Source organism: Nothoprocta perdicaria, unplaced genomic scaffold (assembly GCF_003342845.1).
Source record: "Nothoprocta perdicaria isolate Ctin4 unplaced genomic scaffold, notPer1 scaffold_113, whole genome shotgun sequence".
Taxonomy (NCBI): domain Eukaryota; kingdom Metazoa; phylum Chordata; class Aves; order Tinamiformes; family Tinamidae; genus Nothoprocta; species Nothoprocta perdicaria.
This window is the reverse complement of record NW_020454239.1, coordinates 2,128,451-2,141,634: the sequence shown is the minus strand read 5'-3', so window position 1 is coordinate 2,141,634 and position 13,184 is coordinate 2,128,451. Positions and strand designations below refer to the sequence as shown.

Below are 13,184 nucleotides of genomic sequence, written 5' to 3'. Positions count from 1 at the left end.
GGAAATGAATACACAAAGAGACAACAGCAAGTGGAATCAGCACAAGGGTTTGAGCTCGGACACTGAGGCACTTGGAAGCRTTTTCTGGAGAAAGGGATCAAACATGGTCCACAGCAGCTGCTGGAGAACACAGAATTCTTTTTTTGCCTCTCATCTCAGCAGCACAACCACAAGCTTTGCCTGAGCATGAGAAACCGTCCTTGGGGACATAGGTTTGCAGAAGAAGGAAGGTTGTCTTCAGAAAGATTAGACCTTATTCATCAAAAACACAAAAATCACCCACCCTGGAGCCTACAAAAAAAAACAATTTTTTGAGTTTTCTTGGAAACTCAATCGCCTCTTATTATCTACCTCAGTCATCCCAAGATGCTAATGAAAAAGATGGGATTCCAGTGAAGCAGAAATTGCTGAAATCCAAGCTTTAGATGTGTAGCTTAATTTGGTGCTCCAAATCCTTTCAAACAAAATGCAAGACCAACTTTTACCTTGGCAGCCCCCTTCAGCTGGTACATGGACGGGTCATCTGCTGGTTTGCTGGCAGCTCCTTTGGTAGCACCAATGAGATCAGAAAGGGCCTTGGCAACATCCTTAATAGCATTGATCAGGACAACCTGCAGGAAAGAGAAATACACCCACATTAAAGGTTCAGGCAAAAGGAGGAAGGGARGATGTGAGCTGTGCTTTTTACAGACCTCCTAAACAAATGCAGTGTTGGTAGGTAAAGATTGCATGATATACAAATACCTCCCAGTAAAATATGCCACATTCTGCAAAATGAGCTGCGTTACTAACTATGGTATTTCAGACACAAAAACTTCCTGTGAAGAAACATAATTCTTCAGTGCCTCAAACAGATTTTTTCCAATTAATCTGCTAGCACAGGCAGATCTGCAACACGCTTGTCAACTTCCATTTCACTGCAACCCGGACAAGAAACACAAGAAATGTGTGACATAATCCACACTGAAGGCTTAAGTTACTGAGCTAAATTAAAAGCAATTCAGATATAGCTACAGAAGCCCAAGAATTCACTGGTATATAAGAATAACACACAATGCAAAGTCAATGAAGAGCTTTTAACTGATGCAACCTATTTACTACAAAATGGCTTTTGAAAGGCGCTCCCTGACTTAATTTAGAAAGAAGAAAGCCTGCACAACACACACACACTTTGCCCAAAGCAGCCCAGGGGCACCACACCTGCAAAATACATGGAGAGGACTCGAACAGCAGCTTGGCTGATTCCCCTCCACGCATGAGGCTCTTGATTGTATGACAGAAGAGCTTGGCCTGACTAAACCTGACAAAATCCCACAGGAGATGAAACGAATTTTCCAGGTTGTTTGGCAGCACAAAGCCCACAAAACCTTAACAAATGAAAGCCCTCTCTCCAGTCCCCCTTTTCAGCTGCCCTGGTCTCAAAGTGCAGCAGAAAAACCCGTAACCAACTCACCTGTGTTTCAGGATCATCTGAGCCCAGGCTGGCTGCTCCCAGTTTTACCACTTCTGCGAGCTGGGTGATGGTGTTAGCTGATGACTGAGCTGCTTGGGCCAGTTTGTCCTGACTTGAGGCAGCACCAGACACCAGCAATTTGGTATCTTCAACTAAAGCTTTTGCTGTTTTCAGGATATTTTCCCTATAATAGAAAAGAGGAAGCAGGAAAGTGGAAAAAGAGAAAAGGAAAAAAACGTGTTTTTTAATGTTATCCTGACTAACAGCTACATAAAAGAGCTGATACGAGTCACCACAACARTGGGCACACATGATAATCTTAGTACAAATAATTTGTTTTTAATTTAATTGCAACTAAAAAAACCCTCCAACTATTTTAAAACAGTTGCATTATGTTTCAGTGTTTCAGGCTGTAAATGGAAAAAGATACAAGGCARTTCTGTGAAATAACCCCTTGAAAAGTAATACACAAATAGGCCCATAAAGGAAGACTGCATTGGATTTTTACCTGCCAAGCTCAACTCTGGCAATGCTGCCTCTTTACCAAATACAAAATATTTGAAGATCAAGAGAAAAAAAATAATGGTGCAAATTAAAATATTCTGGAACAAAAAGACACTGCTGAATTTACACCAAAACGCGGCATTCACCACTGGTCATACCCATTACATTTCCTAACTTTGTTTGGTTGATTTTAAGTGTCCTAAAAGCATATTCAAAATTCACAGTTCTTTACAATTCGAAACCATTGAGGCCAGTCTCCAACATCTGCCCATAAAGCAACTAACGAGCTCATTAACCTAGCAAGGTTAAGGCAAGCAAGCCCTGACTTGGTCTCTGTACAGCAGCAGCAACTTGCCTGTCACTGCATCTCCCCTGTTTCTGGAGCAATAGCAAGGTGGAAAATAACTGCTGGCCAAGCAACATCTGTGCAGGCCAACCAGGCTACTAAGCAACAAGCCAGCGTCTTCATTGTGAAGCCCTGGGTTTTGCTGCAAAGGAAGTGGCAGCCACTTGCTGCAAATCTCAGTATTTTAAAAAATGCTATGGGATTACTGTTATATTCCAGATGCTACTGGAAGGAAAAACTGTTTTCTCTCCGCAGAGGGGAGAACAGGCAGTGGGGCTGTGTCATTTCCAGCATGTGAGCATTACTTAGTGACACAAACAGTGTGACAGTGAAAAGCAATTCTYGGAAAAAAAATGTGTATTGCAAAGTAACATTTATTCTCCTCTACCAATACCCCACGGATACTTCATTCCTATAAATTTGCAGAGATTCCAAGACCAACAAAAAGGAAAAGCTGTGAATGTGTCCCCACGAGTCCCTCCCCCTGGCAGGGGCCACGTGCTCTGTGCCCACCTGTGGTCTGCGAAGGACTCGTTGTTCTCGGCGTTGAGGGTTCCCGCCGTGGCGAACATGATAGTGGTGTCCAGATCCGCAATGATCCCCGACACGGCGCTCGCCGCTGTAATACAGGCCTGGGTGCCTTTGTTGCCTGCTTGGAGGGCAGATAAAACTAAGGAAACCTGGAAACAACATAAAGCAGCATTACAACAAAGCCCCCTTATCTGCCGTTCAATTAAGCTAACTCTTGCAACGCTGATTTGTGTTAAAAACAATAAGTGAAATTAATTTTACAATTTCATTTTTGCAAGTTTTAATAAACCTCTTTCCCCTGCTTGCTCTCTTTGTGCATTAGTCATTTTGATTATTTTTTCCACAGCAGGAAGCCTGCCATTGCTGGTATTTGTCACTCATGCAAGGACAGGCCTGGCACACAACACCTTAACTACATCTGCTCTGAGTATAAATAATGACACTCCATAATCAATAGCATAAGCCCTCATCTTCCCAGTACAGAAGGAAAAGCTTCCCCAGCTACAATAAATAAGAATTCCAATTATCTTGCAACACTCTGCAGAGTCAATAAGGACCTGGCTGCATCTGCTTCAGTRTCAAAATTATTTTCCATGATTTCTGTCATTGCTTGGTAACACGATAAGGATGAAAAACTCTGTGATTCAGAAYGGGCACCAAGACAGTGTGAAAGYGGGCACATCCCTACGAGCTGACGCTACAGAACTCACAGGGTCCTGCTACAGAGGTGGGGTGAGATCTCTCCCTTGGGTAGATACCCACCTTGCACAGAGCAGGACGGCACCACGGTGGCCAGAGCCGGTGTCCATCGCTGCGCGTTGCCGCACRGCAGCGCTGACATGTGGAGGTGCCACCAACCCTCCACTTGCCCAAGGAYGGGTCGCTCACCGCCAGCCACCATCCGCTAAGAAACCTGCTGCATCTACAGGATGTTTTGGGGCATGGTGTCCTGCACGAGGCCACAGCACCATCACGCTCGGCAGCTTCAGCAACACCAGCTAACACAACTGCTGCGGGCCCTTCCCGCAGGGCTCTGCGGGAACCCACACCGGAGCGACAGGTGCCTACACAGGGCAACGAGTACTACGCACCTGAACTCACCTGTGCAACCCCAGTGCATCTGCATAACATCAAGTACAGAAAAAGTGACCCACATGTACAACCTGACCAGGTTAGTTGCTGAGGAGCTTGGGGAACAGGCCCCGTTGGTGCCTCACCTTCTCCGTCACRGCACGAGCACATTCTATCAGCTCCCTCTTGGTGTAGCTGTCCGTGGGGCAAATCTGCAGGGCTCCTGCTTTTTGCACGAGGAAAATACAGCCATGACCAAGATCTTGCACCCGAGTCCTGATCTGGAACCCTATCTAGAGGTACAGGGAAGCAGAGATACAGGGGAAAGAGAAGTCAAAGTGAATAAGCACAGTGGGGGTTTCCAGGAAGTGCATGCATTTGGTCTAGGCTACTCAAAAGGGGTTGAAGAGTATGTGACTTGGTTCATTCTTTGTAGAGCATCACATAAACACTCAATTTACTAGAAATGAGCTCATTCATGTGCAGCAATGACAAAGGCTGCCCTCTCTGCTTCTGCTTTATTATTAATCTTACAACACAGGCTGTGTGGTCCCTGTTCACAAGTGTGCACTRGTTTTAGCACCTGCATGTATGTACGTAAACAGTTTTCTGTGGGGATCGACAAGGAAGCAGAAATCACAGCCATTAGTTTCACAAATGAGATTATTTCTATTTCAAGCAGAAATTCACATGCATGAGGGGTCATCTGTTCAATAGCATCAAGTTGAACACAGGCCACTGCCTTTCATTTAGCAACTTGGCACCAAGACATTTACAACACTCAACTCTTTCAGTATTGAAATACAATTACTAAGTGAAAAAATTATTTGAAAGTCGTTTGGATAATCTGATACATCTGGTGATGGTGAGATACTCCCTCACCCCAGCTCACCAAAGCTTTGTTTCATTATGCTCCATAACTACAGGAATTCCATCAACAGAGAGGGGCTGTTTAAACCTGCTCCAAGCAGAACCGCAGCATCTATTGCAACTGGTTAATGGACATGGGGCAAAAGGCAGGGACTCCTCAACTAGAACGAGGAGCTGAAATTGCAGGGAAAACCCCAGGACATTCTGCTGCTGAGATAGGAAAGCAGCAAAAGACAACTTTGCAGTGACTGTGTCCGCATCTCCCCTTTGGGACAGGAAGCTATACCGAAATCTCGTGCAAAGGTAAGGCAAGAAGTGCACCCGCAATTCATCAGGCCAAGTGAAACTTAGGGAAAATAATACAATAGGGTTGGCTTTTATTTGCAAGCTGGCTGCAAGTGATGTCTGCAAGACCTTTTGGAGATTCTTTGCTACAGAGTTGTCAACTGTTCCTTCAAGCTGTTCTAAAGCTGAATTTCTAAAGCTATTTCTAAAGCTGAATTGAGCTTTTGATAGGGAGTTTCTGTTTCTCAATCAAATAATTCTTATAACAAAACCCAAGGCATGAAAACCCACCCTTGTGCAGTAAAATTTTATTCCTTTTGTCTAATCAYTGATGCTTGTTTTAAAAAAAAATCTGATTACTCTTAACAGCTCTAGCAGGAAACKTGCTCCCTAGATAATTTCTATATATCAAGAAGATAGGAGGACTTCAGAAAAACAGAAGCTAAATCTGTTTTGAATGTTCAATTTAGTTTTGAATGTTCACTGAAAACACCTCATACTAACACCTAACTGCTGTCCTTGCACACCCCTGGGCACGTGCAGTGGCTTCATGGCACTTGGATCCTATGCCTCCWTGAAGAGATGTACAGTTTTGCTGCACCATTCTACCCACTGAAAATAAACTGGGCATCCCAGTTTGGCTGCACAGGCTTTATGCCTTGAATGACCTTCTCACTGAAAACACAGATCTGAAGAGAGCAACCTGCACAGCTAAATGGCACCTATGGTTGTAACGTYGATCACAGCATGGTTTCAGTACACCAGCGTCAGGCCAATTAAAACTCCTCTGAAGGGCAGATGGGTTTTACCACCCCACATCCCTAGCGGRAGCAGGCAGAGGGAGCAAGTCCCTCCACGCTAGCACAGACCAGGCAGCTCCCCTGCCTGGAAACACATTCCCTGCGTTCGCTGTGGAATCATCTCCAATACGCCGGAGAGAATGCACRTTGTTACCACACGGCTCCACACCGCTTCCCTCTCGGCCCATGCAAGAGATGTATCAGACCTGGCCACAACTGCAGCTCGGGGAGGTGAATTTCCCTTGGGATTTGGCTCTGTGTTTGTTCTACTCCCTATGGTAAAAGGCCACCGTGTTGGCACCAGTGTGTACATAGAGAGAAGAGGTCTGAGAACTGCAGACCTCCTCTGGTTCAGCTGTAGCTGCAGCCATTCGGCCCTGGAGGGCCAAATGCCCATAGTCAGTGGTCATTTGTGACGCAAGTCCTCCCAGCTCTTCGGGGTTAGTAACCGACTTAGTCATCTGAAAAAAGAACACAGGCAGAAGAAAAGGACAAGCATGAGAACGACTCGTTAACACACTCCAGCCTAAAGCACACTCCTTTGGGTGGCCACACCAGGGAAACAGGGGAAAACACTTGCTTATTTTAAGGGATCTGACTCCTGGTGAGAATTCCATGAGCAAACTCAGGCAAACATGCTTTATATTAGAGTCACGCGAGTCAGGCACTCGCAGAACGTCAAACAGGAGCAGTTAGAGCTGGTAATTCACTCCTTGGCAAGGGGGAAATAGGGCAGCTAGAGCGACTGGGGCTGCATGGGGCAGCAGGTCTGGCTGGGCACGGACATGGACATGTTCCCAGGACCAGTGCAGAACAAATCCCATCTTTTATAAATACAYGGAGGGTGACAAAGGAGAAACGGAGTCAGAACAACGCAAAACGCGATGGWGGTGTCAGCGTAAAAACCATCTCACTAGGAAAACCTACCTTTTAAGCAAGGATATTTCTTCTCTCCCCAATTTATGTTAGCAAAACCCATGATCTGCCATCTTCACAGCAAAACTAGCTTTGGATAATTTCCTATTGTTTGCAAATAAGCTGTATCATCATAGATGGCACTATCACCAGCATTTCTTGACTGCCTTAYGAAATTCTAAGCACATCTCCATAATCTTTTACCTAGCATACAAGGGAGCCCCTCTCTGCCCCGAAAAACCCTCAAACAAAAACTACTCCCCCAAACTCTTCAAAATTCAGTTATCTAAAACATCACTGAAACAAGGAACACTCAGTTAGGTTCCTCTTTTTTTTTTTTTTTTTTTTTTAAATACAGCTGTATTACAGAAATCCAAAAAACAGAAATTTGCCCTTTTTATTCATATTTGTCACTATTAGAGTGGTCTCAAAAAACTGATCTCAGTTCATAGGCAAGTTAAACAAGAATACACTGTGAAGGGCTAATCTAAATAAACAACAAACATAGGATAAGATTTCAGTGATAATTTGAAGGACTAATCAAAACATGTTGAAATATTTTCCTTTCATTTCTCAGACAAAAGAAGCCAAATAAAATGTATTCCGAAAGCTTACATTTCACTATACRGGTCTTACACCACAGAACTAAAATCACCACCAACTTCCAAGTTAAACATCTTTTCTTTAAACCAGCAGAGAGTTGGCCAGACAGATTTCACATAGTGCTAGCAGACTGCTCCTTAACACAGCTAATGAAATGAGTTGATTGGCCTTTTCTTCAGTCTTTAGAGGACTCTGTTATAAAATATTCTGGCAGAGACAACCTTGTTTCAAACAGAATCAGGTTTCAGGTCAAATGAAACTTGAAACAGAAATCTGCCTCGAGGCCCATGTTGATGCAAGTGATACAAGCTCTGCATTGATAGAATCAAGCACTAATTCCCCCACTTCTCTACTCCTAGCTTAACCACTATATATTTTTGCCTCTTTACAATCATATTCCTAAAAAGTGTCTTTCCKTATCACAGTGAACACTGCTACGTTCTGCAAAGTACAGACTTAGCCTCTTGATGGCTGTTTCCATACTGGTTTTCTTGGACAAAACAACAGATTAGAAACCTTTCATAAACAAAGGTGTCTAGAAGAGCCGAGAGACACCCAGAGACCGAGCACGACTCTTCTGGAGGGCTGCTAAGGCTCAAATGCTGCATCTACAAAACCATAACATCTCCTCCYGATTACTCCTATCCAGGAAGCCTATAGAAAACAATTATCACAACGTAGCGTATAACACTGTGTAAAACACTTCGTGTTCCTTGTGTGTGCTCGACAGCTTTTACTTATATCTAGCCAAATTTCTTACCATTTCTTGTGCTGTTACAGCAATGGCTTTAGAGTATTTCACCACTGTGGTCTGATAATCCACAAACGTTCCTCTAGGATCTGGGGGCGTGCCTTCATCCAGCTTCATGAAAACAGGAAAAACATGAAAAAAATGACCTCATAACAAGTTACTTCTACCATTTAATAGTAAAACTGTATTCCAYGTTCATTCTTATCAGAGATCTTGAAATATATCAAGTCAGTGCACAAATATGTATGGGGAAACTCAGGAAAACTAATGTCAGGACAGACCACAACTTGCACAGTACTTCCAGCACAGTTTGCAAGTTCAAATTTAACTTTTTGTGCAGGTTCCCACCATTTTTTGTAGCACATTAATCTAAAAGTGACTGTGCAATGCTTAACGCTCTAAGAGCCAAGGAGCTTGAGATATGAAAAAAGATTTTTGTAGTCCCTTTGCCTTCGGCAGTTGGACGTTTCCAGCACAAAACTTCTCAGAACGCAGCAATACACTGTGGTCGCTGCCGGCTTCCTTCTGCAACAAGTATGTCCCAACACAGACCTGTCTATCACTGAGAAGACTAATTTCAAAGATAAGTAGATATGGTGATAAACACAAGGGKTTTTTTTTTCTTTTTTTAAATATCGGTGTATGGAATAGACAAATCTTCCCAAACAATTCTATCCACTGGTGCTGTCTATTCTGGCAACTGAACACTCATCCCACATGGCAGTTCCAACTTGCAGCCTGTGCTATTTGTCAAACACTTCACATGTACTGCGGTGGTTGGTCATCACGGTGCCTGGGTGAAATGAAGCAGCACCAGCTCCTGCAGCTGCTAAAGTGTGGGTGAGTATTCAGAGAGGAGGTGAAAAGACACTCCAGAAGCCTGCGCTCACCTTGCTCATGGCCTCTGCGATGGAGTCCACCATCCCCCCGACCATGCCGACCTCGCTGGCAGCTTCGTTCAAGGTGACCATGATGTCATCCACAGCCTCCTTCATGAGCTGGGCCGCCTCCGTGATGGCATCGTGCGTGTGCGACGCCTGCGGCCCAGAGACGGGGAARGGAGGGTTTATTGGGGACCGCGCTGGGCACAAGGCAGCACCTGCTTTGGAAATGTTATTAGCTAAGGCAGCACCTAAGGGCAGCTTGGAAAACCTCCTTCTCCTTTATCAAAAAAAAAGTTTTACGAATTGCTTTCAAGACATGTATATACTAAGGGAACCAATGTATATCCACACTTTTTTTTCTGTATTGCATGCTCTTTGACCCTGCCTATTTACTCAAGCTGCCACCCATTCAATACCTCTTCACTATTTTCCATAGCAGTCAGAATTACTTAGATCCTTGTAACGTCCTCCTCGTAATCAGAACATTCTTCTTTTCCATTAATAGAAAAATTTCTATTAACAGATTAATAATAGATTAATAGAAAAGGATTTCAGAAAAGGATTTTAGTTACCAGCATCAGAAAATAACACAAACGCTTGTGAAAATACAATGTTAATGCACAGCATTTCCACTCTAAAACGGCAGGAATCATTTGATGGCAGTTTCTCCAATGAGCCATTTGTTAGACACTGATCCTACCTTGGGGTTTCCTCCTCCTTCCTTGGCTGCATATAACATCTGTAAGGCAGATTCTGCCAGCGTCTTACTCTGATCCAACACAGTCATCTGCTGCTGATGATCTAACGTTTTGGATGCCACCCCGACTGCTGCTAAAACCAAGGGTTCAAAGTAACTTGACAGCTGCGTAACCTAAGAAAGCAGAGACAACAAAAAAGTTCTTAATCCAGTTGCTTTACAAATGGGACTGGAATGTTATTCYCCAATTAACATCAAGCAGTGGGTTAGGTCATGTAGAGCAGTTCCCTAATGCCTCAAAGCTGTAGGAAACGTCATTTATTACATATTCCTACGTGATTCTGTGGCTCCTCAGCTTCAAATGCTGTGATAGAGCCATGTTTATCCCTTCAGATGGAAACAATTGGAGACACGAGACTGTCAGATGAAGTTACTTTCAAGCTGTTAAGAAATCAGATAGTATTTAAGGGCCTAAATCTCTGCCCAAGGGAAGGATTTCTCAGCTTTCCTTCTTGACAGACACAACACTGGGACTGGGCAGCATTCGGAGTCTTTTGTGGCACACCAGGCTACCCTCTCCAAGCCTCTCAGTGGGGTTCCAGTGCAGACCTGAACTGGTCTCCTACAGGATGCTGCGGTGTGCAGAACTGTGGACGTCACCTTAGGACACAACCTCAGCTCATTACATACAAGCAGCTGCACGAGGCAGCCCGGCCAGGCCGCGCTTCTCACTGCGGAGCAGCAGACGGGTAGGAGCAGCTGCTCCAGAAAGAAGGTTTGCCAGGGAAAGGGCATCTTCGTTCAGTCAACGACCCAGGTCAAAGTGTTTGCAAGATCTAAGGGCACAGTCCTGATAACAAGTTATGCTGCTGGAATTCAGTCTTCAGAAATGTGTGCAGTCAGTGTCTGTTGTCCTAAATTTCTCATCTAATTCACAGTTCTACTACAGAACATCTGCTTCTAGCTATAAACTTTGTGAAAGAAAACAGGAATTTTAGGTGCCTGAAATTTTTTTACAGGGTACTTATCTGATGTGTCATCTATAAAACTGTTTGGTTCCTTTACAAAATACAGAAGAATGAGGTTTAACACCTTCTGTTGGCTCTAAGATAGTATTGCTTTGGGCTTTTTATTCCAGAAAATGCAAAAACAGCAAAGCATTGGTGTACCTGTAACCTCAGTAATTAAAATGTTGATGCCTCTGCAGGGGCTATAAAGATGCTTTAGAAGGCCAGTCCACCAAGGGAAAACAACAGTACTTAAAGCCAAAAGTTGCTGAGGTTTTTGAATTGAAATGTTTAATCCATCTATATGGCTACAGGGATAACAGAGACAGTAAAATCTGAAGACTGAAAATACTTCAGTAAGCCTTCTTTTCTATTTTATTTTCTTAAGAATTAAAAAGAAAATAAAGTGAAATAAAATGTTTGGAATGATTTCACAAATAAGATCTTTTAAACTGTGTTAAAGGAAATAGTGGGAACCAGACCTTTTGCATCAGACAAGAAAAGGAGACTGGAGAAGTCTATGCTGATGTGCTTTATGTGCTTTGATCTAGACMTATCAAATATATGCAGAGGGGCAACACGACCACCAAACCTCCCACGTCTCACCAATCCTGCAAAGGCTCCAGGGTCAGGAAAGCCATGGATCCAAACCACAAGCAGCAGATACAGTACCAAACAACTGATGGCTCTCCAAAGCTGAGCAGAGCTACGTTTGTTAGTAGAGCTGACACTGTTTGCATGGCTATGTAACAGTACCATATGCAACCGTTTACATGGCTGTGTGACGTGCCAGGACTCCCGGGAGCTTTGGGCAGGTTGGGCTGTACCTTGTGCCCRAGCTGAGCTGCCTCTCCGCGAGCTGCCGTCGCTATGGGATCAATAAGGTGCCCGATTTCCTGAACAACCGATGTCAGCTGCTCCTGTAAAGCCTGGCAGAAAGACAAACAGTMAGTTCTTACCCTAACTGCTCATTTATCAAGCTATATCAAACCAAAAAGTTGCCCTCAGACCAAATGAACCACACTATAGGATGATGCAGAAATGCAAGCTACTGAATTTACAAGCCTGTTCTCTTCCCATGCACCCTATTTCAGCCATAGGAGCCCTAACAGAGGCTGGCAGCACCTTAAATGTATAAGGCAAGTCAGAAAGGGAGAAAGGGGACCGCGACAGCCCCCTACCACTTGAGCCCAGAGTGGCAATGCYGGAACAGGGACCCTTCCTCATAGCCACGTGCCTGCCCCCTCCCAACAAACCAAACCCTCCGCTTCTATTCTTGCCCTGTGCTGGTCAGAAAAACCACAGGAGCTCCAGTTAAAACCCAAACAAGCATTTCCAAAGCAAACACAGCACCGGAGTGGAAACTCTGCTGTGCGCTGCAAATCCTGCAGCAGAAAGTCATTAATATAAAAGGRAAAGGAAAAATATGCATCTGAGTGCAAGAGTCAAGGCCTGACATCCTCAACACTGTCTGAGGGACAGAAGGATGAGGGTAATTCTAGCACTTGGTTGTATTTCTATCTTGCTTTACAAAGTATCTTAAATAGTGCTTGTTGCAGATCAGCCCTCCATCCAGAATTAAATGATTGAAATAGCAAAGCCCTACATGCATTAAACATTTTCTGTGGAACTTATTTTGCACCGTTTCATTTCTTCTGATATGTTTCTAATACGCAGCATTACGGTCCAAATAAACCACTGGAGTACATAAATATGGATGTGATTTCAAGAAGCAGCAGAACAATAAAACACTGAATACCAAACACAATCTGGCCGCCAGTTGCTCGCTGCTCACAGGCCCTCTGCCCTAATGGCCCTTACTCCAACAGAGGAAGGCTGAAAAGGCACAGAATTAGCCTAAGTCACCACCAGGCAGGGGGTGGCACTAATTTTCCTATGAACAGACATCAACAAGAACTCAAGAGCTCATTTATTGAACAAAAAATATAATTAAAAAAGGCATTGAAATTAAATCACCAKACTTCAAGTAACAGATTAACTGGAAACCCATCCCGATTCCTGGGCAGCACTGCAAATCTAAGCCAGGCAAACATGAAACATCTGTCAGTCGTGTGAGAAAAGGCAAGCAGAGCAACAGGGAGGTGGTGCTTGGAATGTAAAAATACCATCACTGTATTTGGCAGGTGATTCTGTAATCTTTGAGGACCACATTCCCCATAACCCTCTTAGGTTCTGTGTTAACACGGAAAGAGACATTTGACCTCTTTGGAATAGTAACCAGAACTTGGACAATTTAAAAGCCAAATCCCCCTAACAAATCACCAAATATGTATTTAATGGTATGAGGTGGCTTCAACTGCCTCTTTCCGCTAGGAAAAAATACTGAAATATTTACATAAAGTACTGGAAAAATGAAAAGGCAAAAAAGAAGGAAGGAGTTTTATGCCAGCTTCCCTGCGGGTAATTAGAGATCATTTTCTCCTGATGACTGTAGCTTCTTCATGTA

General features: G+C 43.8%; 1 protein-coding gene across 1 annotated transcript in view; it reads right to left on the bottom strand.

The window, feature by feature from the left end:
• Positions 1 to 13,184, bottom strand: part of TLN2 (talin 2) — a 128,091-nt gene that overhangs the window by 24,434 nt on the left and 90,473 nt on the right. Inside the window, exons 45-53 of the mRNA XM_026052863.1 lie at positions 11,545 to 11,646; positions 9,714 to 9,884; positions 9,020 to 9,166; positions 8,139 to 8,240; positions 6,202 to 6,321; positions 4,052 to 4,198; positions 2,817 to 2,983; positions 1,454 to 1,637; positions 486 to 611 (exon numbers count right to left, since the gene is read on the bottom strand). Of these exons, the coding sequence (XP_025908648.1) occupies positions 486 to 611; positions 1,454 to 1,637; positions 2,817 to 2,983; positions 4,052 to 4,198; positions 6,202 to 6,321; positions 8,139 to 8,240; positions 9,020 to 9,166; positions 9,714 to 9,884; positions 11,545 to 11,646 (1,266 nt within the window). The remainder of the gene's footprint in view (positions 1 to 485; positions 612 to 1,453; positions 1,638 to 2,816; positions 2,984 to 4,051; positions 4,199 to 6,201; positions 6,322 to 8,138; positions 8,241 to 9,019; positions 9,167 to 9,713; positions 9,885 to 11,544; positions 11,647 to 13,184) is intronic.